The sequence below is a fragment of the Mustela putorius genome, unplaced genomic scaffold (genome assembly GCF_011764305.1).
Source record: "Mustela putorius furo isolate JIRA1106 unplaced genomic scaffold, ASM1176430v1.1 tig00003962_pilon_pilon_pilon, whole genome shotgun sequence".
NCBI lineage: Eukaryota > Metazoa > Chordata > Mammalia > Carnivora > Mustelidae > Mustela > Mustela putorius.
The window spans coordinates 2,948,533-2,975,380 of record NW_025422106.1 but is presented as its reverse complement, the minus strand read 5'-3'; the positions used below and the strand labels follow the sequence as shown (position 1 = coordinate 2,975,380).

The window sequence follows — 26,848 nt, the reverse complement described above, 5'->3', positions numbered from 1 at the left end:
GAAAAAGCTGATGGTTTCATTTTTACAAAGGTTGGGGTAAATGGGATTCCCCCTCCCACCAAAGCACCCTTCCAAAAGCAAACTACCCTCTGGCGAATAAACAATGGCTTGGAAGTATTTGTGAAGGCTCTACCTTTTTCACTAGAAATGTTCCTTCTTTCTCCCTCTCTCTCCCTCCCTTCTTTCTTTCCTTTCCTTGGCCAGTGAACTGATTCAGGAGGCCATTGGTTGGGACCCTAGGACTGGCCTTGGAAAACCTGGCCACCACCCTCAGTAGTCCAGGAAGGCTGGGGAAGGCAAAGGCAGGAGAGTGTGGTACCCACACAGCTCAGCCCTGTAGGCTGTGCCTCAGCAGGCCCCAGGACCTCAGGTCTGGAGAGAGAGTTGCGTTTGCCTATAGGCTCCCCAAGGAGAGAGGAGAGAAAAGGGGGGGGACTCTGTTGGCTTGCTCCATCCAAATCCCCTCTATCCCAAGGTCAGTTTAGGTAGTGATGGTGGCTCAACGGACTCAGAAAGCTAAAAGGTGCCCCCCCCCATGCATACACTCTGCAGCCTCTACCTAGAGCCAAGGAGAGGATAGGACGGCAAGCCTCAAGACCAAGCACCTGGGCCTCAGTGTCCAACAGCGGCCTCCATGGCCCTTCCCTCCCTTTGATGTGCTGTCACCCTAGGGTGCCGCAGAAGGTGTGGGGGGCTGGCCTGGAAGGTGGAGAACCAGCTGAGCTTGGCTAGCAAGTCTCAAGGCCTGGGTGCAGGAGTGGGACTGTCCAGCTGGGCGTCATCCTGCCGGTGGCACAAGGCCTCACTCCCCTCACACAAAGTTGGTTCCCCCAAAGCGCAGACTGGAGACCCTCCTCCCCATCCCAGCACCTCTCTCCAGGCCAAGGAGGTCGTTCAAAACTGCTGATTGGGTGCTTGCTGGGCGAACTTTGCTCCCTGCTTCTACCACTGCCCATTAACCGGAAAGTTTCTTTCCTCCCCTCCTTCTGCGTCCTCATGGCCTGCCAGGACCATTCTCCAAAGAAAATCCTTGCTTGTTTGTTTAATGAGGGAAAGTGGGTGAGTGGTCTGGGTGAGGCAGAGAGGAGGTGGTTTGGGGGCTCCCGAGTAGGGGGTAGGGGCAGGTGCTGGCCACAGCTGAAGGAGGTGAAAATCTCAGAAAAGTCACCGTTTGCGCCGAAAAAAACCCATCATCGTTCTCATTTCGGCTTGGTCACCCCCACCGCGCCGCAGTCGGGCGGCGGGGCGGTCGAAGCTGCAATTTTATAGCTGTAGAGGAAAGAACTCGTAAAATGCTAACAGCTTTTATGCGCTGCCGCATAAACAACAACAGACTCCGGCTTTATTGCGTTTTATAGTTTGTTAAAGAGTTTACGGCCGTTTTTGGGGGGCCGGTTACCCAGCCAATTCCCTCCACACGATAGTTAAACCTTTATCAATAATAAGGAAATTGATCATTAAAGCCTTAAATATGACTACCTCGTTTGTTTGAAAATATGTTTAGGAGAGGAAGCTGTATGATTTGATAACTTGTATTAAAATACCAATTACATTTATAGGACCTTTTAAAACTCGGCGCAATTAAACCGTGTTCTTTTACATTTTTCCGAAGCGACCCTGACATTTAAAAAGACTCCAACTGCCTCGTTAAAATCGCGAAATTAACAGCGTGCCTACGCCTGGCGCGTTGTGTATATGTGTGTGTGCGTGATTTTTTCCGTGACGCCCCCACATCAGTCTTTGGGGGTGGTCTGCGAAGGTATTTGATTTGTTGTGAGGCGAGAGATATCTCATTAATGTAGGTAGTTAAACAGATTTAATCCGTATTCATTCTCTCTCACCCCCACTCCCTCTCCCCCTCTCTCCCCCTCTCCTCCTCGCTCTCCCTGGGTGTTTTTTTTTTTTCTTCCCCTCCTTTTTTTTTTTTTTTTCCCGCTCTCTCCTCACTCCCTGGCGCTCTCTCGCTCTAGCTCTCTCTCTCGCTCGCACCCTCGCTCTGCGTTCTGTCCGGGAGGAGTACGGAGAAGCCAATAGGATGCGGGGTTTCTAATGGATGCAAATGATCATGAAAAGACAGTGCAAAATATGAAACAACTCATTTGCAGGGAAGTAAATCACCGAAAACTGTTTATGAACTGGCATCCCTTCTTCGAAATGTAAAGCGAGGACCTCTTTAAGTGGCGGTATATTTTTGTTTGGGGGGTGGGGGGTGGGGGGAGGGCGAGCGAGCCGCGGCTGCCATGCAAGCTTAGACTTTTGGAGGCTTCGCTGTCCTTTTCTATTCCTGGAAATCACAAAAAGTGTGGCGGCTTTGAGATCTTCTTCGCCTTTTCTTTCTTTTCTTTTTTTTTCCCTCCTCCCTTTCCCTCTCCTTTCCTGGCGAGGGTGACTAGGAGCCGGCGAATCCGCGTTTTTTTCTCTCTCTCTCCCTCCCTTTCCCCCTCCCCACCCCCTCCCCAACAGCCCCCAACTACAGCCGCCGCCGCCGCCGCCGCCTCAAAATTCAATAAAATGAGCTCTTATTTCGTCAACTCACTGTTCTCCAAATACAAAACCGGGGAGTCCCTGCGCCCCAATTATTATGACTGCGGCTTCGCCCAGGACCTGGGCGGCCGACCCACCGTGGTGTACGGTCCCAGCAGCGGCGGCAGCTTCCAGCACCCGTCGCAAATCCAGGAGTTCTACCACGGGCCGTCGTCGCTGTCCACCGCTCCCTACCAGCAGAACCCGTGCGCCGTGGCGTGCCACGGGGACCCGGGCAACTTCTACGGCTACGACCCGCTGCAGCGGCAGAGCCTGTTCGGGGCGCAGGATCCAGACCTGGTGCAGTACGCCGACTGCAAGCTCGCCGCAGCCAGCGGCCTGGGCGAGGAGGCCGAGGGTTCAGAGCAGAGCCCCTCGCCCACGCAGCTCTTCCCCTGGATGCGCCCGCAAGGTGAGCTCGCGTCGGGGCCGGCGGGAAGGGAGAGCGGAGGGCCGGAGGCCGGGCAGGGGGCCGGGCAGGCCGGGAGCATTTCCTCCAGCTCCTGGAAGACGTGCCTGCTCCGTTCCGATTGCCTCCCACTTCTTTCCTCCTCCCTCCCTTCCTCCTCTCTTCCTTCCTTCCTCCTTTTCTTCCTCTTTGCCTTCCTTCTTTCCTTCCTTCCTCCCTCCTTCCTCCCCCCCCCCTTTTTTTTGTTTTTTTATTTTCCTTGAAGGGGGGTCGCTAAGCGACATTTCCTGAATCCATAAACCCCTCACCCTGCCTTACTTTTCTTCTTCTCATCCTTCCCCCCCCCCTTTTACTGCTTTATGGGGGTAGTGGAGAGAGGGCGGCGGGAGTGGGGGCGCTCAACTTTTGCACTTCTCAATTGCTTTATAGTTTAATTACCCTGAAGAAACTTTTCTTCTGGGGCAGAGGCTCTGGGGGCTTTTCAAGGTGGGTCCACTTGTCCCAGTCCCGGCTTTTTAAATTCTTATTTCCCCCCTCCCCCTCCTTCACACCCTTCCTTATAAAGTTTATGGCACTTTTCCTAGATTTGAACTACCCCCCTAACTCTCTGGTGCTGGTTACCAGAGGAGGGGGCTCCCCCTTTCTGGCTCCCTTAGAGTCAGTGATGTCTGATCCCTCTCACCACCCCCTCACCCCCATCACCCCCCCCACACACACACACTGTTGACCGCGGCCTCCCAGCGCCCCCGCCCCTGCACGGGATAGAAGGTCCCCTTCCCTTATTATACTGGTCTCCCAGGCTGGTTCACGAATCTTCCAACCTTCTCCGTCTCTGCCCCCTCCCCCCCCTCCCCTCCCCCTGTCTCGCCTTTTCCCCCATTCCCAGCAGCCGCCGGACGCAGGCGAGGCCGACAGACCTACAGCCGCTACCAGACCCTGGAGCTGGAGAAGGAGTTCCTATTTAATCCCTATCTGACTCGCAAGCGGCGGATCGAGGTATCGCATGCGCTGGGACTGACAGAGAGACAGGTCAAAATCTGGTTCCAGAACCGGAGGATGAAGTGGAAAAAAGAGAACAACAAAGACAAGTTCCCCAGCAGCAAATGCGAGCAGGAGGAGCTGGAGAAACAGAAGCTGGAGCGGGCCCCGGAGGCGGCGGACGAGGGCGACGCGCAGAAGGGAGATAAGAAGTAGGCTCCAGCTGGGACTGCCAGGGCCGCGGCCGCCCTGCGTCCGTGGGTCCCCCGACCACGCCACGGCCGTCGCCCGCCCCCGCCGAGAGAGCTCTGGCCCCGCGAGCGGGGCCGGGAGCCCGGCCTCCCGCCGCAGCGTCCCCCGCCGCGCCAGTCCCCGCTAGTGGTAGTATCTCGTAATAGCTTCTGTGTGTGAGCTACCGTGGATCTCCTTCCCTTCTCTTGGGGGCCGGGGGGGAAAGAAAAGGATTTTAAGCAAGGACTCACTCGCCCTGCGAGGGTGAGCGGCTGCGGCCTGGCTGAGCCCCCCACGCCCCCGCCCCGTGTAAAAAGCCTCCTTGTGCAATGGTCTTTTTTCCTTTGAACGTGCTTCTTTGTAATGACCGAGGTACCGATTTCTGCTAAGTTCTCCCAACAACATGAAACTGCCTATTCACGCCGTAATTCTTTCTGTCTCCCTCTCCTTCTCTCTTCTCTCTCTCTCTCTCCTCTCTCTCTCTCTCTTTCTCTCTCTCTCTCTCTCCGTCCTCATTTCCCCCTCCCAACCCTTCTCTCCTCGCTGCCCTCCCTAGCTCGCTGGCTTTCTCTCTTGCTTCTCTCTTTTCCTCCCAACCCCCCCCCCCCTTTGGTTTGGCAATTTCGTCTTAAGTGTTTCTCAAAAGAGGTTACTTTAGTTAGCATGCGCGCTGTGGGCAATTGTTAAAAGTGTTCTTAGGTTTACTGTGAAGAGAATGTATCCTGTATCCGTGAATTGCTTTATTGGGGGGTGGGAGGGCTAATTATATATTTTGTTGTTCCTCTATACTTTGTTCTGTTGTCTGCGCCTGAAAAGGGCGGAAGAGTTACAATAAAGTTTACAAGCGAGAACCCGAGACTGGCCGGGCCCGCGCTCCTCATTTGCCCCCGGCGCCTTGCAGAGCTGGGGGGAGCCGGTCACCGGGCTCCAGCGCCCACCAGGCCAGGCAGCCCAGAGGAGGGGGCGGGGGCTGGAGGCAGGTGGTGCGAGTCCCTTGGCCCAGGGGCGCAGGGGGTGAGGGAGGCGGCTGCGCCTGATTGGAGGAGAGAGGACGGGGGAGGGGAACCCAGAGAAACCCCCTCCCTTCGCGTTCCGAGGCTGCGGGCGCGAGACCTAGGCGCCGAGGCCACGCCAGAGAGATGCGCCCGGGCTGGCGGCTGTATCCCCCCTCCACCTCCCCCATTGTTTCTATGGCCGTCTCCTGTCTGTGCCTAATGTGGGGGTGAGTGGATACAAGAGGAGTGCAGGGCCGCTGAACAAGCTTATACATTTATTTTTCCCGGATTGGGTGGGTGGGGGGAGCAGGAGGAGAGGAGAGATGCTCTCCCCCGCCTCTCCTTCTTTACGACTTGGCCACCTTCGTCCAGCTCCGAGGTCGTGGCTCGCCGCCTTCCTTCCTTCGCTGCCCCTGCTTCTCCAGCAGCCACGCTCTACTTGAGGCATCCGCCTCCCGGAACCAGGAGAGCAGAATACCCAGGCCGCCTTCCTCCCTTCCTTTCTCTTCCCACCCACCTCACCCCACCCCCTTCCTTTTTTACTTTCAACCCCCCCTCTTTTTTTAAGCCACCAGAAACCGCATCATCCAGAGCCCGTGGGCTGGATCCCGCGCCGGCAGGAGCACCCACGAAGCCTCACTCCATTCCTGCCTGTATGTCTGGGGGGCACCGAGAGCGAGCAAGGAAGCCGGGCTCACCTCCGCTCCTCACCTCGGCAGGACTGGACCAAGTTCCCCCAAAGGCCCAGCCAGGCTGAACTGGCCCAGATTAATAAAGACGTGACCTGCCCGCACCCACCCACCCAGTTGCGGGCAATCCCTGCATTTGTTTCTCGTTGGGTAACCGGGGGGGGGGGGGAGCGGGGGGGGTGACAACACGGATCGCTCGGAGGTTATTTATTTTCCCTGCCACTCTATCCCTTCCTCCCCAAATCTCGCCTGCAAGCTGCCTCCAGCCCAAGGAGGTCGACAGCGGCCCTTGAGCCCCCAGCCCCAATCCACAGGGCTTGGCTTTCCCATTCATTATTGATCATATTTTATAAATCTAACACCACACAATTTTTTCCACATTACCGGGAGCCGTGGGGAGGCTGCCCGGCCATTGGCTGAGCGGACGTCACGTGGGTGGGGTCACGTGGTCCGGAGAGGAAAAAGGGGGTCCTTTTTGGTGTAAATCTGGACTCTAATTCTGTAATATATCAAGGAATCTCGTAAAACCGACACTAAAACGTCCCTGCCTACAAATCATCCGGCCAAATTATGAGTTCATTGTATTATGCGAATGCTTTATTTTCTAAATATCCAGCCGCAAGTTCGGTTTTCGCTACCGGAGCCTTCCCTGAACAAACTTCTTGCGCGTTTGCTTCCAACCCCCAGCGCCCGGGCTATGGAGCGGGTTCGGGCGCTTCCTTCGCCGCCTCGATGCAGGGCTTGTACCCCGGCGGGGGGGGCATGGCGGGCCAGAGTGCAGCCGGCGTCTACGCGGCCGGCTACGGGCTCGAGCCGAGTTCCTTCAACATGCACTGCGCGCCCTTTGAGCAGAACCTCTCCGGGGTGTGCCCCGGCGACTCCGCCAAGGCGGCGGGCGCCAAGGAGCAGAGGGACTCGGACTTGGCGGCCGAGAGTAACTTCCGGATCTACCCCTGGATGCGAAGCTCAGGTAACGCCGCGCACCGAGCCATCCCGAGCCGCAGAGGCCCGAGCACATTCCCCGGAAGGCGCCCCCTTCCCGGCCAAGTGCTCCTTTCCGCGTCCAGAGTGCTCCCGGTGGGAGGTCGGCCCTGGGGACGCGGCAGCCCCTCCGCCGCAGCCCGGCGCGCCGCCCCCACCCCCATTTTTTGCTCGGTGCTCTCAGGCTCCTTCTGCTCCCTCGGCGGATCTCTCTCTGCCGACGCCGTGGCGCTCCGAGCCCCCCGCCTGCCCCCCACCTTTCCTCCTGGCCTTTTAGCTTTAAATATTTATCAGCCGCGCCGGCACGGGCTGGAGACGAGGCCGTTTGTCTTGTGGAGGAAGGCTGGGGTTTGCAGAGAATAGCCATTAGGGTCTCCCCCCTCCCTTCTCCCTTCCCCCGCTGGGGATCTCAGCTCTGGGTGTGTCCCCCAGCCCCAGCTTGAAGGTCTGGGGGAGGGGGCCCGCAGCGCCGAGCAATTCTCCCCTCCCCCTTCTTTCCCAGCCAACCCCGCTCCCCCATTATTCCCTTCTGGACAATTAGAGGTGGGCTCTAGAGGCTTGGCGGAAGGAGGGGGTATGAGAAGAGATGAAGATCCAGCCAGGGACACAGAGCCAGAGAGGCAGGTGGAGAGAGGGGGGCTGAGGCCAAGAGAGATGAGGCTCCTGACCCCCCAGTGAACTTGGGAAGGGGAAAGCAGAACTAGAGAAGGGGTCAGAAGCCCCACAGGAGTACAGCTGGCTTCCTCAGGTGCCCTGCCTAGGGCTCCTAAGTGCCCCCTGGAGAACTGGCCAGCAAGTTTGCAGGTATCATTCCAAAAGGGTGACTGTCCTCTTATGGGAGAGACTAGGACTCCATGGGAGCTGCATTATGAGTTAGAGAGTGCAGGCCACTGAGCCAGCCGCTTCAGAAGCCCCAAGAGACCCAGGCTCTGTGGGGTTTCCTGACTAGCTTGAACCAGACTTCTTTCTTCATGCTGCCCTGGGCTCGGGGACCAACTCCAAGGTTCAAAAGCCCCAAGACTGTGGTTCGAGGCTCCCCAGTCCGGTCAGAAAGAGCCCAGCTCTTACACCATCAGAATTGGTGGTCACGGTCCCCATTACCTGCTCCATAATTCAATCGCCTTTCCAGTTGATTTATCAAAGCCCCAATTTTTCTGCTCGTAAACATTTCAGCTTGGCTTTTATCTGACTTGAAATTAGGGCCCCTAGGCCCTCCTCCCATGTCTACTTCCCAGGAGGGCTGGCACCAGCTCCTCCCCCAGTATGCCCTCAGGTTCCTCAGGGTTTTGGCCTAACCTGGAAAGCTCATCTCTGCCCTTCAGCCCCCACTCCCCAGATATGTTCCACCCCAAACCCGGCTGCTGTCTCTCCTGTGCCTTCCTGGAGGCCCAGAGATTGATTTGGAAAACTGGGTTGTCTGGGCAGGTGGGCAGGCCAGACAGCCTGTCCCTGTCTGAACCTGAGCCACTCACTGGAAAGAGTCATTATAGGGCTCCTGCTCTCTGGCCGATTCCAAGCTCCAGGGAAATCTGCAGATTCTCACCTCCTCATTCCACAGCAGGCTGTGTGTGTGTGTGTGTGTGTGTGTGTGTGACAGAGAGAGAGAGAGAGAGAGAGGGAGAGAGAGAGAGATTGGGTCTGTGAGCCTCTTTGTTTCCTTTCTTTTTGGGAAAAGCACTGAGGCCAGGCCTAGAGCCACACTCCAACTGCATGGTTTCTGTGGCCTCTTACCTAAAGATCTTCAGAGTCGTATCCAAAAGAGGAGTCTTAGGGTGCCTGGTCCCAGGGGTGATGGGAAGATTAGACTTCCTTCATCCCACATAACACCCCTCAGGTGCAGGGCCTTCAAAAGCTAACCGGTTAAATCTTGGGTGCAGGGGCCCTAGTCCAGAAGACTTTCCAGGTGGCCAGTGGGGACGGCTGCCTCAAGAAGCCTCGAGAAAGTCCTGCACATTGAGGGAAGAGGGAAGGCACACGCTGAGGGGTGTGGAAAGTAAGACTTTGGTTTACTGGGGAAATGGGCTCTTCCACCCACTGACCCCAAACCTAAGAGTCTGTGAAGGGGTGGGCAGTCTTGTGGCTTTTCCCACAGGCACTGATTATTCTCCTTTAAATACTGTGCGCAGGAACTGACCGAAAGCGCGGCCGCCAGACCTACACGCGCTACCAGACCCTGGAGCTGGAGAAGGAGTTTCACTACAACCGCTACCTGACACGGCGGCGGCGCATCGAGATCGCGCACGCGCTCTGCCTCACCGAAAGACAGATCAAGATCTGGTTCCAGAACCGGCGCATGAAATGGAAAAAGGAGAACAAGACATCGGGCCCTGGGGCCACCGGCCAGGACAAGGCCGAGGTGGAGGAGGAGGAGGAAGAGTGAGAGCCAGAGAAAGGGCAGAGAGCCAAAAAGGGAGAGAGAGGGCTGAAGCCCAGCTCTGAGAACTGAACCAGGAAACTCAAATTAAATAGGGAGGGGGAAAACTATTTAAATAGTGGAAAGCAGTTTAAAATTTTTTAAGGAGAGACGGTGGAATTTTGGTTTCTTAACACTGAAAAACAAAAACAAACAAACAAAAAAAACCACACCATACTACCTATAGAAAAGCCCGGTGGGTTTGTTTTGTATGCTATGGGAGGAACATCATCTACCTACCTGTTCTCTAGATTTTCTGCCTCCCCTTTTCTATGTCGCTATTGTAAGGTCTTTGTAAAATCTCGCTGTTTTGTAAGCCTCTTTCTTTGATGCTGTCTTTGTGCTCTGTGGGTCTGGACTAAGGTGTGTGGTTCCCTGTACTCCTGAGCCCACCCCCCACCCCCCCACCCCCGCCTTACCAGTAGCAGCACGGAAGGGGCCTTAGGGAGCCCCATGGACCCACCGACTAGCTCCAGTGCCCCCTCTGTGCCCCTGGCCTACCCGATGCTCCTTGCTTCCGTCAGCCCCTGTGATCCCCTTTACATTGTATGTGTACCTGAAGGATGGAGAAATAAAAACACAATTTAAAAATGAACAGACCTATTTTCTGTGTTTCCCTAAAGCAGGGGTGGGGGCTCTGGGTGAGCCAAGCATCCCAGAGCCCCTTGGCTCCAACTTCTGCTGCTGGGGTCTGCCCTTTCCCCCAGTGCTCCTGGCTCTGGGGGCTGCCCAGAGTGAACCCCCATAGGATACACACACCTCCCTTTACATTCTTTTACACATACTGACATACACAAATGCACAAATCACACCTATTTATAGGCTGACATCACACGTAAGTAAATCTATACATTGTCACCTACAGTCACCAACAAACACCCCATACTCATATGTCCATAAATAAACATACAGGCATTCATTCACTCATCCCAACAGTACACTGGAATGCATGCTTTCATGTTCACACACACTCACAAGTAAACACACATTCACACTCACTCACAGAGACATTTATACATATCACTGTACATTCACACATCCGCTTATAAACACAGATTCACATTTGCCCCCAAGTAAACACATCCCTGAGCCCACAGGCTTGGTCACACACCCATTCACAAAACAAAACCCCCACCGTTTGCAAACTCTGCCTCATTCAGGCCTTCAAACCAGGCTGCGGCTTGGTGGTGCGGCTGGGGCACAAAACGGAGCTGAAATCCACAGTGTTAGGCCCACAGGAAGGGAGAGAGGAAGGAAAGGGAAGGTGAGCACCCAGATCCACTCCCGCTTCTTGGGCGGCTTTGGGCAGAAGCCAGGCCGGCGGGCAGGCGCTCCCCGGCCGGTCCAAAGAGGCCTCCAACCCCAGGGCGCTCCCGGCTTCCGCTCTCTCGGCAAGCATTTTCCGCAAGACCTACTCGGTTATTTTATTTCAACTTATTTTACTTCCATTTATCTCATTCTAAATTAACACAACGATCCAAATAAAATTTTTGAATTGTGGGGGAGGAGTAGATGATCCCTGAGAACGGGTTCCTGAGCGGGGCAAGGTTACCCGGCTACTGTGGCCGCATCCCCGGCCGTTCGGCGCCCGGCCGTGCCCGGCGCCAAGCTCCGCCGGCTTCCTCCGCGCCTTGCTGCCCGCGGTCCGCGCTGCCGGCGACCTGGAATCTTCTCCAGAGTGCAGAGAAAGAGGGAAAAGACAGAAAACATTTTTGGGGGGATGTTATTTCGTTTCCTGCATTTGGGCGCTGGTAGCTCAATTCAAAAATACAGGAATATTTCAAGGGACCTGGGAAACACGGGGTGAATTTTGTTTGGTGGTGGTGGTGTTTTGTTTTGTTTTGTTTTGTTTTGTTTTCCTCCAAAACACCCCTTGATTGAGGAACATAAACCTGGAGGACAGCACCTACACATCTAGACCTGTGGAGCTGAGGTTTAGAATTTATTCGATTATAAACCTTGGATTATTTAAATGCAAAGAACAGGTTTGGGACAGAAAGGTGGAAGCAGGTTGGAATGGAACCAGGTTTTAGAAGAATCTCTTTAATTTGAATTTGTAAGTAAAAATCCCCTGAACCTGCAGTTTCCCCCATTAACGACCGCAGAACCCCCAGGAGATCATATGGAGCTGTCACTGGGAACCTGGACATGTGGGCATTTGGGAAGGAGAAACAGGGATCCAGCCTCACCCTCTTACAATTTCTGGGGAGCAGAGGCAAGAACCTTGGCATCTCTCAGGGCCGCCTTTCTTCCCCCAGCAAAAAAACAGGCCCTAGGGGATCTAGGGCCCCCACACCCGCAATGCTACAAGCCTCACAGGTGGGGGTCCCGCCATCTAGAGGACTGAGAATGAGGGGGGCACTGACGCCTTCATTTTGCCCTGATGCAAGTGGCAATTTTGGATACCCGCCGTTACTTCCGACTCACCCCAAAACTGTATTAAAATAGTCCCTGTGTGGAGGATTTGGGGTGTATTCATACTAGAAGAGGGGGGCAGAGCTCCTGCGAGAATAGGGAGGTTCTGGAAAGAATCCCCTTCCCAGATGGACCCTTGTGGCTCCTCCGCCTGATTCCCTGCACCCCAAATCTCACCCTTTCTCAGACAGGGGTTTCCCCAAATAGCGAGAAGGAGAAGAAAAGAAGATGGCGACTGAGAAAAGGGTTGCTGGTGGAGCAGCCATGAAGAAATGCAATAAATTCCTTGTTGTTTTATGAAAATTTACAACTTTGTGATAGAAGTTTATGAGTGGTTGAATCCAGCGATTGGCCGGCGCCGGTCATGTGGCCGGGCGATCGTGAACATGAACTTTTTATCATTTCCCTGGTGGTTATAATGCAGCATTCTTTTGGACACCACACCTAGGTCGGAGCACTGTCGTCCTTCAGGGCTCCAGCCTCTTGATATTTTTATACTTCAGTATCAGCTCGATAAAGCAAAAGAGAGAGAGGAAGAGAGAGGGAGAGGAAAGGAGAGGGAGAGAGAGAGAGAGAGAGAAGGAGGAGTGGGAATTACACAAAAGAGAGAACCAAAAATAATTTTTAATTTCTAAGTTGATTTGCTTGCTGATCTGGGATTTTAGTCATCATGGAGGGTAAATGGACAATCTGCCCAGGACTGCAGGCTGATACCATTTTTCAAAGCCAGAACTTACTCCATTTTCTATGCAAATATCAGAAAAGCGAAACACCCTCTCTCCCAAGTCAGAGAAGGGGAAGCGACGGCTCTCAGGTTGGGACAATATTATCTGGAAGATGAAGAAGAAACAGAACGCTTTCCGCCCCCCTTCCTCCTCACCTCTTTCAATCGGAGGGAAGAAATCCCAAGGTCTACAAAGGTAAGAGAGATTCTACAATTCTCTTCTTATTCTTTTGCACCGATTCTGTAGGGGGTGGGGCTTAGGTTTGTCTCCCTCTCACCCCCACCCCAAGACGGGGCTGAACCCCACCTCTGGGCGCTGCAGGGAGAGGCTTCCCAGGAAATTCGGTGGCCGAGAGAGGGGGTGGCTGCTTCCTGGAGGGGGAGCCAAGGCAGGGAAGATGGGAGGAGGAACCGAAAGGGGCCACGGAGGCGAGCTCTGAGATGCCTTTTTAAGCTGGGAGAGGAGGCTCAAGTGAGGGGGGTTCGAAAGAGAGGATGGGGTGTCTGGGCTACAGGTCGCCCCAGAAGCCGGTTACTACGACCTCTGTGGGTGTGCACCCCCTCCCCCTCCCACTCTCCCTCCCTTGTTCCGGCCTCCCCCAGTTGCCCCCCGCGCAATTCTCTTGCCCAGCGTGGGTATCGGCGGTTTCCCGGCGGCGCTGGCACAAGGGGCGGTGGCGCTGAGGGACGTCCTGGTCTCTGGAGGGCCTGGAGTCTCCGCAGAGGCCCGAGAGGGCGAGGGGGCGGCGGCTAGAGGGACAAGAGAGAGAAAGATTCACAGAGAAATGCTCGTTATCTCCCTTCGGAGACGTTTCTGAAATTAAAGGGCCGTGGGTGGAGGCACCCAAATGGAGGGAGACCCCCTCCCCCCAGGAAGCCAGCCCAGGTCTCTCGCCACTCCCGCAGGAGGGAGCCTCGGTCTGCAGGGAGACAGTTTTGTGGTTTTTTAATGCGGTAGGTCACAGCGTGTTGGTTTCTGTGCAATATTGATTCTATTACTTGTGTTTTATTGGTATGGGCGTGTGGATTTCGGTGGAGAAAATTGCCATGTGTGTGTCTGGAGTGGGAACATTTCAAACTTTCGTGGAACCAAACGTGTTGATTGTGGAGAAGCTTTTGAGTGTGTTGTGGTGTTTTAAGCTTGTAAACAAACAAAAACAAACAAACAAAAAGAGAGAAAGAGAGAGAGATGGGGGAGAGAAGAAAATAGAAGGAGAACCCAGTTATAGAAGGAGAATCCAGTTAGGGAACCTGATGGTGTAGGGACCAGAGAGCTGTCTGGCTCTGAGCTCGGACAGCTAGCTAGTCCTGTCCCTCAGGCGCCTGATTTCATCCTCCAGCCAGGCCTCCTGGGGGTGAGGAGGGGGGAGAAGAACTGCTGGGCGGGAGACTGAAATTCCTAAAGTAGCTGGTGGGGTGAAAGAAGGGGGAAAGAACCTAAAAACCGAGAGAGAGGGGGCTTCTGGGGAAGCTGCCAGCGGAGAGATAAGCGGCTTTGGGCATGGAAGGCGGGAGAGGCTGTGATTCACTTTGGTTTGCACAAATAGGTGATTGCTTTTCTCTTTTTGAAGATTAAATGCAGAGCGTTCAGCCTCAGGCCTCCGGTTGCCCAGGGATTGCAGGGGATGGGGGTGGGTAGGGGAATATTGGCGCTCTCAAGCCTGGGCTGGGAAGAGAGGGGTGCAGGCCACTTGTGGCGCGGGAAGGGGGCCTTTGGAGGCGCAGGTAGATACCCAGGAAGCAGGCCCCGGGCTGGGTGCCTGCAGGGACCCCTGGGCTGCGCTGCGAGAGAAGTTCTCGGCCAGCACCCACGGCACTCGGGGCCTATTCTCAAAGGAAAAATTCCCCAAACCCATCCAGACTAAAGGTCTTTTTCTCCTGTAGTCTTGGCGGGGTATAAATCATCCTTTAGACAGTTTGCTCTGACCCAAATTATGCGGTTTGCTGCCATCTACCGTCCGTTCGGAGACATGCGGCTTCGGCGCCGCGAGCCCGGCGACACCTCCTGAACCGTGCCCGACGCCTGGAGCCCCCGCTGCTCAGGTTCGGCGGGTTTCGGGGGGCACGTCGGCCCAGATTGTCGCTTTCCGCTGGATCTTGGTACCCGCCCGTCCGCGTGTGGATTAGGGAACAAGTGTGCCCTCGCCCGCCCCATCCCAGCTCCAAACCCAGCAGCTGGCTGGGAAAGCGGCTCTTTCTAGGTCATATTTAAAAAGGACTAATACTGCATCCCGCGGGCGGGGGCCCTGAATCCAAGGGTCGGGGGATCAGAGTCGCGAGCCCTCACCCGCCTGCCCCTCCAAGGCTCAAGAGGGGATCATCCGGGCCGCTCGGTAGGGAGATGCGAGGCCAAGGCTGTTCAAGGTTTATTTGGTTTTCTTTTCGGCCAAAGGAGGGGGCCAGCGGGGAAGGCGCCGGCCCCCGCAGTTCCACTCGGCTGTCAAAAGACAAACCGGGTCTGTGTTCTCCTGGTTGGCTGGTGGGTCTTGCCAGTTGCTTGGCTGGTGAGTCCGTGGTGGAGGAATTGAGACGAAATTTTCTGGAAACTGTTGGTGTCTGCAAGTGAGTGTGGGTCCCCTCCCCCATTCTCGATCGTTTCCAGCGAAATCGACACAAATATGCTTTGGGGAAAAAAACTGGGCGTGGGAGTGAGGATCAATCATTAAGGAACTAAACCATTGTGATTTCCGATCCTGCCAGACCCCTCACACCCGCTTAACCCGATCGCTTTCCCAGAAGGGGGTGGCGATGGCCGGGGTACGCGCCTCTGCTGCAGCGTTTGAATATTGGCCCCTGTCTCACGGGTTACTGATTAGCTCCGGCTTTCAAGCCACAGGAGGAAGCTCTGGCTGCTCCTTTCAAGGTGCTGTGGCCCCAGTTCCTGGGCGGGGGCTCCAGGAAATTGCCTGCGGTGCCAGGCAGGCCGAGGTGTTACTAGGGTCTGGCCCGGAACTGGAGGAGCTGCCGAGGTCGAGGGGGCAGGGTGGTGCTGCGGGGCAAACCCGGCGGCTGCGGTCCCGCATCTATGGCGCCTCCAGAGCCTGGACTATGGGAGCTGCCCTTTCAGCTTTCTGGCAGCAAGAGTGACTTTCCGCGGCCAGAAGGCCCCGCCCAATGAGGAGGCCCCCAGGGAGCCGCTGGAAAGTCTTGGGCCCTTCTTTCTTGTGGGCTGCTGGAAGAACAGGTAGGGAGGGAAGGCGGCTGGTACAGGGGGGTTGAAACACTTCGGGTCTAAGGTACTCTTAGGTACCGGGTGGACCTGGTTAGGGAGAAGGGGGAGAGAGACCTGTGCCACCGCCAATCCCCCCCCCCTCCCCACCAAGATCTGAGACGAAGATGTTCATTTGCATAATGGAAATGAGGTCTTTGTACCGTGCCTTGGTCGGGCCAATTTTAAGGCAATATCCCATGTAAACCACTCCCAAAGGTTGAGAACTCCCCCTGGGAACATTTATGTTCCCCAGATTCACAGTCTAGGGGAAGAATTGGGCTGAGATGTCTTAATTTGCTCCGCCGCAGCCCAAGCTGGGAGTGGGTTGGGGCAAGATGCTCACAACCCGGTGACCTAAAGGTTGGGGGGGGGGCTGTGTAACTGAGAGGAAATGGGAAGCCTGGACAGTGTCTCAATCCCCTCTCTCCTCCATACCTATCAAGGCAAAACACGTCCCTGAGGTTACCAGTACAGGAGAATTTTGCTCGCGAGCTGAACACAACTTGGATATTTCCCTGGGAGATGAAAATGCGTGCACGTCCACGGGAGCTCAGATTCACAGCACAGAAAATCACCATTATAAATTCTGCCTGTGGGATTTCTGTGCAGTCTTTCTGTTGTGTCCTTCAGACTTGGTACACATTTATATCCACCTTTCTACATACACACTTCCTCAGCGAGGCTGGGGGAGACACTCCAGACTGGCAGACAGCTGTGCCTGCTGGGTATTTACATATTCTCCTGTGGAGACAGACAGACAGACGGTGGTGGACCGAACCACAGACAAATTCATAGAGATCTGGCTCCAGAAACCAGGCGGCCTCTGGCCGGGCCCTGCCTGTAGTCTGTTCTTTCTCCCAAACAAACGGATCAGACGAATAAACGCTCATAAATACCTCTGGGCTTAGATAAGAGCGATGAGGCGCTATTTCCTTTCATGCTGGACTCCAGGCGCCCAGGCCCTGCCTTTGCGGCTCCATCTCACGACAGGCAACCTGCAGAGGTGAGGTTAATTTGGGGCTGTGACTCTAAGGATAAAGCAGTTATTCTCGTGCTTCTATCACAGGGAAGTCTCCCTCCCTTATGGCATCCTACTTAGTCCAGACTCTGCAGCAAAGCTCACACTGTCCAGTTCTAGGAGGGGACACTGTAGCCAGGGAGGAGGCAGGACAGAGGTGGTCCAAAGCCCAGCGCCAGTGGCAGGACTGAGGTAGGGTGCATACTGGCACTCTCCTGACCTTGCTCCCCCAGACCAAATGCTCCCCAATCGCAGCTAGACTGGGGCACTAGATTCTTCATCATTAGGAGGCTCCAGTTTTCTTAAATCTTGATAACCGCCCCCCCCCCCGAGTTTGGCTAGGAAGTTATTGCCACTCAGCCATGAAGTAGTATAGCCTAGTTGTCCTGAGTTCAGAGAGCCTTGTAGGCCACTTTGCAACCAACCACGTCCCTGCCCTTGGTCACCACCTCAGCCCTCTACCAATTTCCCTAGTGTCTTGTGCCATCTGCAATGGACAAATCTGGCCCATAAAAAGGAGCCCAAAGAACAAGGCAGAGGAGAGTCAGCCTGGCCCCTTTATCATCAGATTTTTGTCACACATCCTGGCTCATTCCAGAACCCAGGTCTGAAGGTTAAGGTTATCACCCTTTACTGCCTGGCCTCCACGTGCATAGTTAGAATGTTGAACACACATTGTGCTTCAGTCTTCCAGCCTGGCTTCGGTGCTCATTTTCCTTAGATGAGAGGAGAGAGAGAGAGAGAGAGAGAGAGAAATATGAACGGAGATAAGCACTCTTTCTCACACCCAAGCTTGTGCAGCAGCAGCGCTGGTGATCCAAATATGAGACATAGGAGGGACTAGAGAGATGCTGAGAGACAGACAGAAGGGTGGTGAGCATCTGGAGAGGGGATCCAGGCTGATAGTTTTAAGCTGCCTCCTGGGTCCCCAGGAGGATCTGGACATCTCTCCCTCCTTAGAAAAGTAAATCCAAACCACGTCTTGGGAAAGAGTTAATTTTAAAAAGAACTGCCAGCTTCTGGAGGGACCGGGAAAAGGAGCAAGGGCCCCTCTCTTTCCAGGTTGTCTTGGATTGCCTCAAATATCAGGAGGGTTTAAGGACCTAGAATTGGAGGAGGAACAATTTCTTCCCTGTGCTCAAACGTACTGAGACATCTTTGATTCCTCACACTCTGTAGCCCAGGATATTATAATAATTGGGGGGGGGGAGGTAGAGGGTGGAGATTTGCAGTCAGGATAGGGATCAGATAACCTAGGTGGGGGATGCCCCTCACTCCTCCTCTTCCTATCCCTCAATCGAAGAGAACTCTAGTCCCTTTCCCTAGTGTTCCTTCCTGTGCCAAGAGCAAGCAGCACTTGCTGGAAACAGGCAGGATGTCTTGGGCAGCAGAGGTAGCAGCAGTAACCTTCCAAGAAGCTCCTAGACTAGGCTAACCTGGCCTGAGTCAGAGGGACAAGCTTGGGCTCAGACCCTCCTCCCATTTCACAGCCTTCTGGGTCCTCTGGCCTGCCCTTCAGACCAGAAGAGCTGAAGAGAAATAGGGTTAATAAACCCAGGCTTGGAGGAGGCAGGATAGACCTGAGAAATAGGAAAAACCAGTTTTCAAAACCTGGGGAGGGGAGTGTTTCTTCTTCTTTGCTTCTCCTTCTGAAAACGATGCTAAATAGTGAACTCTTCTCTTCTTCTACCGATACAAAACCCTAGAAACAAACCTTTTCTTTCAGTTCTCTCCTCACCACTGGGAGAAGGACATTTACGCACCCTTCCCTTGAGGGAAGGGGGCTCGAGCAACGCAGGGGTTAACTTTTCTGAAAACACAATTAACTTTTTCCAATCCTACCTGGGGAGGGGAGGGATATATTTATTTAATCACTGGGGGATGGGGTGGTCTCCATCCAAATGCTCCCTCCTCCCTGAAAGGCACAGACGCCTCTTCGCAGATCTACGTAGGTGGAACAGGACGCGTTGTGTTGTGGGGGGGGGGGGGTGAGAGAGCGAGAGAAAGGAGAAGGAGAAGAAGGAGGGAGAGGGAAAAAAAAAAAAAAAAGGTTGATAGGTTTGTGCGCGGGTCCCTCGCGCGGGCTGCGCTCCTCCTGGGTGCTATTTGACAATTCCTGCCTCTGCCATTGGTCAGTGTTGGATCAGATGGTTGTATTTCCTTCTGGCCCTCACTGGCACCTCGCCATCCCCCCTCAGCTAAAACCCAATCTCAGATATACTACTAATAGGCGCGGCGCTCGGACTATAAAACACAACAAATCATAAACCCGGCGGAGCAGCAGCGGCCGAGCGCGCCTCCCCTCCCAATGAGTTCCTATTTCGTGAACTCCACCTTCCCCGTCACTCTGGCCAGCGGGCAGGAGTCCTTCCTGGGCCAGCTACCGCTCTACTCGTCCGGCTATGCGGACCCGCTGAGGCACTACCCCGCGCCCTACGGGCCCGGGCCCGGCCAGGACAAGGGCTTTGCGGCTTCCTCCTACTACCCGCCCGCCGGCGGCGGCTACGGCCGAGCGGCGCCCTGCGACTACGGGCCGGCGCCGGCCTTCTACCGCGAGAAGGAGTCGGCCTGCGCGCTCTCGGGCGCCGAAGAGCCGCCCCGGTTCCACCCTGAGCCGCGGAAGTCCGACTGTGCGCAGGACAAGAGCGTGTTCGGCGAGGCCGAGGAGCAGAAGTGCTCCACCCCGGTCTACCCGTGGATGCAGCGGATGAATTCGTGCAACAGTGAGTGAGCCCTCCCGCGGCCGCCCCGACCCCCGCGGCCCCCTCCCCCAGGGACAGAAAGAGCGCCCCCCTCCACTCCCTGGGGTGCCGGGTGGGCATCTCTGCTAGGAGCTAAGGGAAGACTGGGCGCCCGCCCGAGGTGTCCCGCTCTGTCCTCTAGCCGTCAGGAGTTACAAAGTTTGCAAAGTCCCAGCTACACTGGGAGCCAGGGGGAGCGAGTGGGCTCTCCCGGAGCGCCGCGCCAGAGCCCGATTCCGGGGCAGGGGAGGGGGCAGGGGCCGCAGCCACTGGCGTGGCTTTCCACCCCCACCCCCCTGTGCCCCCAGCCCCGGTCGGTCCCCCACCCGAAGACGGTTCCATTAAGAACGGAGTGCGTCATGGGAAGGGGGGGCGGCGTGACGCTGGCGAGGGAGAGTTGAGTCCGTCCCGGACTGTGTTTCCCTGGGGGTTCGGGGCTGGGGAAAGAGGAGGCACCAGGAAAGGGGTGGTAGTCAGAGGAAGGAGGGAGGCAGAAGGGGAAGAAAGGGGGAGGCAGCTGGCCAAGGGGGAGAGAGGGGGAAGCAGGCGCCTGGGTCTCAGGTTGGATTATTTGTCGGCCTTAAGTCCCAAATTGATGTCCATTAGCGGGACACGAAAGTGAGGAGCCGTTAATGCCGACTCTGGATCGATCCACGTCATTACGGATTAAGGGCTGGAATCTATCACGGGGTGGTGGGGGAGCCAGATAGATGGAAAGGAAAGATAAGGCCAGGAAGAGACACACCTGGCCAGTGCTTCCCCAGCCCCTCCCCCTAGGCTCAGGTGGGATTTTAAACTCTCCTCCCATCCCCCACCAAGAGTCTAGACCAGAGGCACAGGCCTGGGAGACCCGGAGGGAATCCGGAGGGGGCGCTGGAGGAGTGAGGACGGGGGGGGGGGCAGGAAACTCGAAGAGTGGAGGGCATCCCGGGACAGGCTAGAGTCCCTGTTTGAGGGTCGAGTGGGGGAGGGGTTCTGGCCCTGCTGACCCCAGGCCTCAGCATCTTCTCTCTGCGTAACAGGTTCCTCCTTTGGGCCCAGTGGCCGGCGCGGCCGCCAGACCTACACGCGCTACCAGACCCTGGAGCTGGAGAAGGAGTTTCACTACAATCGCTACCTGACACGGCGGCGGCGCATCGAGATCGCGCACGCCCTGTGCCTGACGGAGAGGCAGATCAAGATCTGGTTCCAGAACCGGCGCATGAAGTGGAAAAAGGAGAGCAAACTGCTCAGCGCGTCTCAGCTCAGTGCCGAGGAGGAGGAAGAGAAGCCAGCCGAGTGAAGGCGCTGGAAAGGGAGGGGGGACGCGAAGGGAGCAGCCTGTGGGGAGCCGAGGGCATCGGAGAGCCCTGAGAAGGCTCTGCGGGCGGGGAGCCCGGGGGACCTGCTCTCTAGCACCCGACAGGAGGGGCCCAGCGCTCTCCTGAATGCCCCCGCCTGCAGAGCTCTCACTGGGTGCTGGGAGGCCTTGTCGCTTGAGCCCACCCAGCACCCGGGAGCGCCCCCTCCATCCCTGCGGACCCGCTTCAACCCCATCATGCTCCTCTGTGAGAACTGAGGACCAGACTCACTTGATGTTTCCTGGAAGCAGAGCAATATGCTCTTGTCCGTGTTGCGTCTCATTTCGTCCATGTTCCCTGTGCACGGTTCAATGGTAGATTCGCAGCCCCCTCAGCGGGGGGCCTCGAAGACTCCCTGACCCCAGACCTCTGTCCCACCCCCTCCCTAAAGCCACTGGAAGGAGCACATACTACCTAGAAGTAAGAAGAGGAGCCTCAGAAGAAAACAAAGTTCTATTTTATTAATTTTCTATGTGTTGTGTTTGTAGTCTTGTCTTAGCTCTGGACGTGAAATACTTCGGTAATAATATTAATATTATTAATGATAATGATGATAATAATAATAATAATAAAGATGTAAAAACTCGCCGCTCAGTCACCTCTGCTCCTCCCCTGCCACTCCCCCACCCTGGAGGCCACCCTGTCGTCCCAGAGCCGGAAACTCCGCAGCAAAGGCAGGAGCCCAGGTCGGCCCCAGCGGGCCGGACACGACTCGGAAGTTACAGTTGAGATAAAGGCTGGGGCGGCCCCGCCGGGCCTCGGGCTCCCAACAGCCTCTCCTGGTGCAGACCTGGGGGACGGAGCAGGGCCGTTTCCCTCTTATTCTCTAAGCTTTTCCGCGTTTGTCGGTGGCAAGAGGGACACCGCCAAGGCCCGAGCCTGGAACCCCTGCAGAGACAGCCAGGCGGGTGTCGCCCCGCAGCTGTGCCTTTCTGTCCTCCCGCTCTCCGAGGCCGTAGCCTTTGGTCTGCCCACATGGCTTGATCTCTGCCAGCCTTGGCCCTCGGCTCCCGGCCTCTGACTCCGGAGACTCCATCGGGGCCACCGGGTATCTCTCTGCCCACGGCCGGGCGAAGGCTCCAGGCGCCCCTTCCTGCCTCAAGCAGGAGCTCATCGACAAGTAGGGGAATTCGAAGCGGCCGGCAGGCACGGGGCAGAGGGTACGACTTTCCCCGGCTCCTTGGAGACCTGAGGGCAGGAGGCCAGGTGGTTGGGGTGGTGTGGTCTCATCCCCTCAACCAAAAACCAACCCATTTTCTCCCCACCCCCACCCTCACCCAGGCGGCAAGCTGCAGACACTGTTTTCCTTTCTTCCTCCTCCCTCTCTCTCCCTTTTTTTTTTTTATTTTTAAAGAAAATAGCCGCCCGGCAGAAGGAGCCCAGCTGCGGCAGTCTGTGGCCGCCCAGCGCGCTCAGCAAGGCGCCGCTGGTCCTTGGAACCCCTTTACAGGGAAGATTTGGGCCACCGGGCAAATCGTGAAACTACCCAGACGTCAGTAAGGGGCCTCGAGTGGGGCCTCCCTATGTAATAGCGGGCATTTTTTGGGACGAGGGGAAAGCGTCTTGCCTTGATCCCCAGTTCTCAGAGCCCTGAACCCCAGCCACGGATTCAGTCACCACCATTTAACCCCTGATACTAGGCTGCTTCACCCCAGCCCTACACATCCTCTGGGGTCCCTATCCTGCTTTGCCATTCTCCAGGCCTGGGCTGAGGAGGAGGAGGAAGCCAGGAAGAGGATGCCAAACTTCTAAGGGGCACAGAAGTGAAAGCTTCTCCGTGGAAGCCTCAGCCCAGCCCTGCCAGCTCCGCCTGGTCACTATGCCTGGGCCACTGCAAACCCTGCAAACCCCCGGCAGGAAGCAGGCCAGGCGGAGCTCACGGGAAACGCTTTGCAATAATTGTTTTTCATACACATCTTGAAGCCCTCCCCGCACCATTTCCGCCCCTAGCTCGGAGACTTGCAAAGCCTAAGTGAGGGAAAAGCAACTCAATTTTTGATCATCTCATCCGGAGTGAAATAATAATAATAATAATAATGACAATAACAACAACAATAATAATAATGACAGGGAGATGGGCACAGATAGTCTAACCCCACTCCGAAGAAAGTGGGTGAAAGCTCAAGTGGGTCCCTCCTCTTAAAGATTCAACTCTGCGGGTGAGCCCAGGCCGGGTTTCTTTCTCTCCCGGCGGCTGCCGGGAGCCAGCAGGGAGGCAGCCGTCTCCGCCATGGCAGTCTGCGGCCCGCGCTCCCGCCGATCGCCGGGAGGTGGCGCGCTCTGCTCAGAGGCCGCCGCCAACCTTCTCCCTGTTTCTCCCCCTTCTCCGATTTTCCCCCTCTCTCCGAGGCTCGCATTGAATCGGCCCTAACGATTCTCGGATCGTCATTATTTGTAACCATAGAGCATGAATTACCTCTTGAGGTCATCAGCGAGAATTTACGACTGGTCAACAAAAGCACGTGATTCCCTAACGCCCCCCCATCCCCCTTCCAACCCCCCCCCATATTTGGCCGCATACATAGCAAAACGAAGTACAGTGCATCGCTATAATTCATTAATACATCATAAATCGTGAAGCACAGGGTTATAACGACCACGATCCACAAATCAAGCCCTCCAAAATCACCCAAATGAGCTCGTACTTTGTAAACTCCTTCTCGGGGCGTTATCCAAATGGCCCGGACTATCAGTTGCTAAATTATGGCAGTGGCAGCTCTCTGAGCGGCTCTTACAGGGATCCCGCTGCCATGCACACCGGCTCTTACGGCTACAATTACAATGGGATGGACCTCAGCGTCAACCGCTCCTCGGCCTCCTCCAGCCACTTTGGGGCGGTGGGCGAGAGCTCGCGCGCCTTCCCCGCGCCCGCCCAGGAGCCCCGCTTCAGGCAAGCGGCGTCGAGCTGCTCCCTGTCCTCGCCCGAGTCCCTGCCCTGCACCAACGGCGACAGCCACGGCGCCAAGCCCTCTGCTTCATCCCCCTCCGACCAGGCGACCCCGGCCAGCTCCAGCGCCAATTTCACCGAAATAGACGAGGCCAGCGCGTCCTCGGAGCCTGAGGAAGCGGCGAGCCAGCTAAGCAGCCCGAGCCTAGCTCGGGCACAGCCAGAGCCCATGGCCACCTCCACAGCCGCGCCCGAGGGGCAGACTCCGCAGATATTCCCCTGGATGAGGAAGCTTCACATCAGCCATGGTAATTCTCGCTTTCGCTCGCTTTCCTTTTTTTTTTTTTTTTTTTTTTTTGGTCTCCTCGGCTTTCCTTCTCTGCGTTTGGGGAGGTGGGGGGGGGCGAGGAGAGCTTGGCTTCTCCTCAAATATAGATTTATTCCCCCCCCCCCCAGAGGGGAAGAAGTCTCTAAGAGGGTCCTCACAGCTCGGGGGATAGAGCCATAGAGCCAAAGACGGTCTAGGTCTTTAGCTGGGGAGGAATATTTTTAATCATTTGTCTCCAGCTTCGGCTAAGGTTTTATTCGACCAGCTGTACCAGCTATAGGATGAAGGATGGGGTTTTATGTAACGTGGGGAAGGGTCCTGCTTGCCCCCGAAATTTTGAGGCTGCTGCTAGCAAAGAAGAAGGGGCGAGCAGTAAAACGAGCTTTCCAGGGCAAAAGTGCAGCCGCTCTCCTCCCTCCCGGGGCGAGCGGCCGCCTGAGCCCAGCGAAGGGTGAGGCACGGGGAGGGAGCAAGAGACAAAGCCGGGCGCATTCACTGCCGGCAGAAGTGGGGGCTGCAGGAAGAAGGGGTGTAGGAGCGAGCTCGGATGCGGGCGTCTGGAGTGGGGAGGATTGGAGCTGCGGTGAGCTGGGTGCCGGGGACGCCTGGGTCCTGCTCACGCCCCTCTCCCATCCAGTGCCCCCTCCCTTAACCGGAATAACGTTGCCTCGCCGCTCTACTCTGTCTGCTCCAGATATGACGGGGCCGGACGGGAAAAGGGCCCGGACCGCGTACACCCGCTACCAGACCCTAGAGCTGGAGAAGGAGTTCCACTTCAATCGCTACCTGACGCGGCGGCGGCGCATCGAGATCGCCCACGCGCTCTGCCTGTCCGAGCGCCAGATCAAGATCTGGTTCCAGAACCGGCGCATGAAGTGGAAGAAAGACAACAAACTGAAAAGTATGAGCCTGGCTACAGCCGGCAGCGCCTTCCAGCCCTGAGCCCGCCTGGAGGAGCCCTGGGTGGCCCAAGAGCCCTTGCCGCCCCCTAGCCCGGGCCCCTCCGAGCCTCCCTGCGCTGCCACTGCCCGCTGGGGACCGGTTCCCACGAGCCTGCCTCGCCCCGGCCTTGTGTTACGATTTTTCGTTTGGTCTTAGGTCTTCCTGTGGCTCCCTCTCTCCTGGACTGGTTAATCTTGTTATTATTGTTAATAATAATGATAATTATTATTTTCCCTCCCTGCTCCCCACATCCCTCCACTCAACCCAAATCCGCCAGTGTTTCTGAATGTTTGTGTCTGTGGTTGCACTCCTTCCCCCAGGAAAGAAAGAAACTCGCATGTTTAATGTGAACTTCCCCCTCCCCATCTGTGTTCTTCTAACTTATTTATAAAAGGATGATCGCTGTATTTGAGTTTCAGCTGGAAACTTCTCTAAGGGGCAGCCCTTGAGGTGGGGTAGTGCCACACGCATCCGGGGGGCCCAGCTGAGCCGGCCTTGGAGATGGAGTCCAAGACTGTCTCTTTCCACCTTCCTCCTCCTCCCTCCCCACGCACCAGGCCCAAGTCTCCCAGTGACTTGGTCCAAGGGTGGGAAGGGGGCCCGGGAGGACCCTAGGGGTGATCTTGAGAAGAGGGAAGGTAAACCGTGAGAGTTAGGTTCCTGCCGCCTGGGTAGGCCCCACAAGGCCTGGCCTGGGACTGGACGGAAACAAAAATAATGCTCAGTGTAAAATGTCTTGTGTACTTCTCTGTGAATCCCTGGGTCTGGAGTAAAGGGCCCAAAGCTTGTAAATATGGGGATAGTCTGGGTCGGACCCATCCCCTCTGCCCCCCCCCCCATTTCGCTTCCGAGACCATTTGTAGTGAGTGAGGGGATGCTGTGCTACGTGTGAAATCTGTCTTTGCCTTTGCCGGGCCTGTCTTCAGTGATCCGCTTTTGGTATTTGTTTGTAGCTTTCCTTGAAGTCAAATAAATGTTTCCCCTATTCCACCGCCCTTCCACTTGTCTTTTCTCTGGGGGCCTGTCTCTCCCATCACTGGGCACACCCTAGACCACTCTTGACAGATCTGGGGTGTAGGGAAGGGAAAGCAGGCTGTTCCCCAGCAGCCCCTCTCAGCCACCTACATTCCTCGCTTGGGAGCCCGTGCTTGGGCCAGGGGATTGGCTTTCATGTCTGGGGGACTTGAGAGGCCCAGAAATCCCACATGGGGCTGGGGCAAAGGAAAGGGTGAGCTGGACTCCACCCTGGCCTTCCACCAGCCAGCCAGAAAAGCCTCTGGAAACCTCTTCAGGGAAACTAAAGTGGGCCTAAGTCCTGAGCAGGAGGCTTCTGGACTTTTGGGAGTGGCACAGGCCTGCCCAGCCCCCCTGCCCTCTGGCCCAAATCCCAAATCAGCCCCGGCCACCTACTAAGACCAAAAAAGAAAGAAAAGAAAAGAAAAAAAGAAGAAGAAGAAGAAAAAAAAATCAGGCCAATTTCAAAGGTTTCCTCTCAACCTCAGTTTTCTCTGTACTTATCAAGGACTCCCTCTCTCCAGGGGCCCAACTGACCTTCCCTCTTGGTAAGGAGTTGGGATCCCTCCTGGAAGACCCCTGGTTCCCCTGCCAGCCCGGAGAGGCCCAGGGTTAGGGCCCAGTCCTCCTCCATCCAAGTCCGCCTTCACCCTGAGTGCAAGAGTCAAGTCTGGACACTTACCCGGTCAATCCCTTCCAGCTTGGCCCAACTTCTTACAGGACTTGGGGGGAGGGGGAGCTGGTGAGGAGGCAGCCAAGGGTCGTAGAGGCTCTACTGGGCCCTCCTTCCCCCTCACCCCTTGACTTTGTCCCCCTTTGTCCATAGCAAACTATCCCAAAAGTCGCTATGACATTTAGATGTCAAATGGATAGGGGTTTTATCTCGAAGTTAGATCGTAAAAATCGCCGAGAAGTCAGACAGATACCCCTCACTGGCTCGAGAAAGTCACGTGAGGTCCATAAAGTTAGTTTTATGGTTTTGGGGAGTTGACACCGCGCGGTATATTTC

At 56.0% G+C, this 26,848-nt stretch overlaps 4 protein-coding genes and 1 long non-coding RNA gene across 6 annotated transcripts; 4 read left to right on the top strand and 1 right to left on the bottom strand.

The window, feature by feature from the left end:
- Positions 1-1,116: 1,116 nt before the first annotated feature.
- HOXB8 (homeobox B8) lies at positions 1,117-4,997 on the top strand. Of its 2 annotated transcripts, none has more exons than XM_004764750.2 (2): positions 1,117-2,935; positions 3,819-4,997. In XM_004764750.2, the coding sequence occupies exons 1-2, from the start codon at positions 2,512-2,514 to the stop codon at positions 4,124-4,126; spliced, it is 732 nt and encodes a 243-aa protein (XP_004764807.1). In that variant the 5' UTR covers positions 1,117-2,511; the 3' UTR covers positions 4,127-4,997. The 2 variants fall into 2 exon arrangements, with proteins under 2 accessions (XP_004764807.1, XP_004764808.1); XM_004764751.3 differs by having other exon boundaries at positions 1,121-2,935; positions 3,822-4,997.
- Positions 4,998-6,078: 1,081 nt separating this feature from the next.
- Positions 6,079-9,814, top strand: HOXB7 (homeobox B7). The gene is made up of 2 exons (XM_004764749.3): positions 6,079-6,795; positions 8,933-9,814. The coding sequence occupies exons 1-2, from the start codon at positions 6,396-6,398 to the stop codon at positions 9,184-9,186; spliced, it is 654 nt and encodes a 217-aa protein (XP_004764806.1). The 5' UTR covers positions 6,079-6,395; the 3' UTR covers positions 9,187-9,814.
- A 2,733-nt stretch (positions 9,815-12,547) lies between these two features.
- On the bottom strand, positions 12,548-26,830 carry LOC106007060. Its single transcript, XR_006603769.1, has 3 exons — positions 26,522-26,830; positions 16,466-16,564; positions 12,548-13,108 (listed from the first exon to the last, which is right to left on the bottom strand). It is a non-coding gene; the product is annotated as an uncharacterized LOC106007060 (long non-coding RNA).
- HOXB6 (homeobox B6) lies at positions 18,786-21,254 on the top strand. Its single transcript, XM_004764746.3, has 2 exons — positions 18,786-19,310; positions 20,351-21,254. The coding sequence occupies exons 1-2, from the start codon at positions 18,896-18,898 to the stop codon at positions 20,608-20,610; spliced, it is 675 nt and encodes a 224-aa protein (XP_004764803.1). The 5' UTR covers positions 18,786-18,895; the 3' UTR covers positions 20,611-21,254.
- Positions 21,765-25,820, top strand: HOXB5 (homeobox B5). Its single transcript, XM_004764748.3, has 2 exons — positions 21,765-23,863; positions 24,578-25,820. The coding sequence occupies exons 1-2, from the start codon at positions 23,302-23,304 to the stop codon at positions 24,823-24,825; spliced, it is 810 nt and encodes a 269-aa protein (XP_004764805.1). The 5' UTR covers positions 21,765-23,301; the 3' UTR covers positions 24,826-25,820.
- Positions 26,831-26,848: the final 18 nt, after the last annotated feature.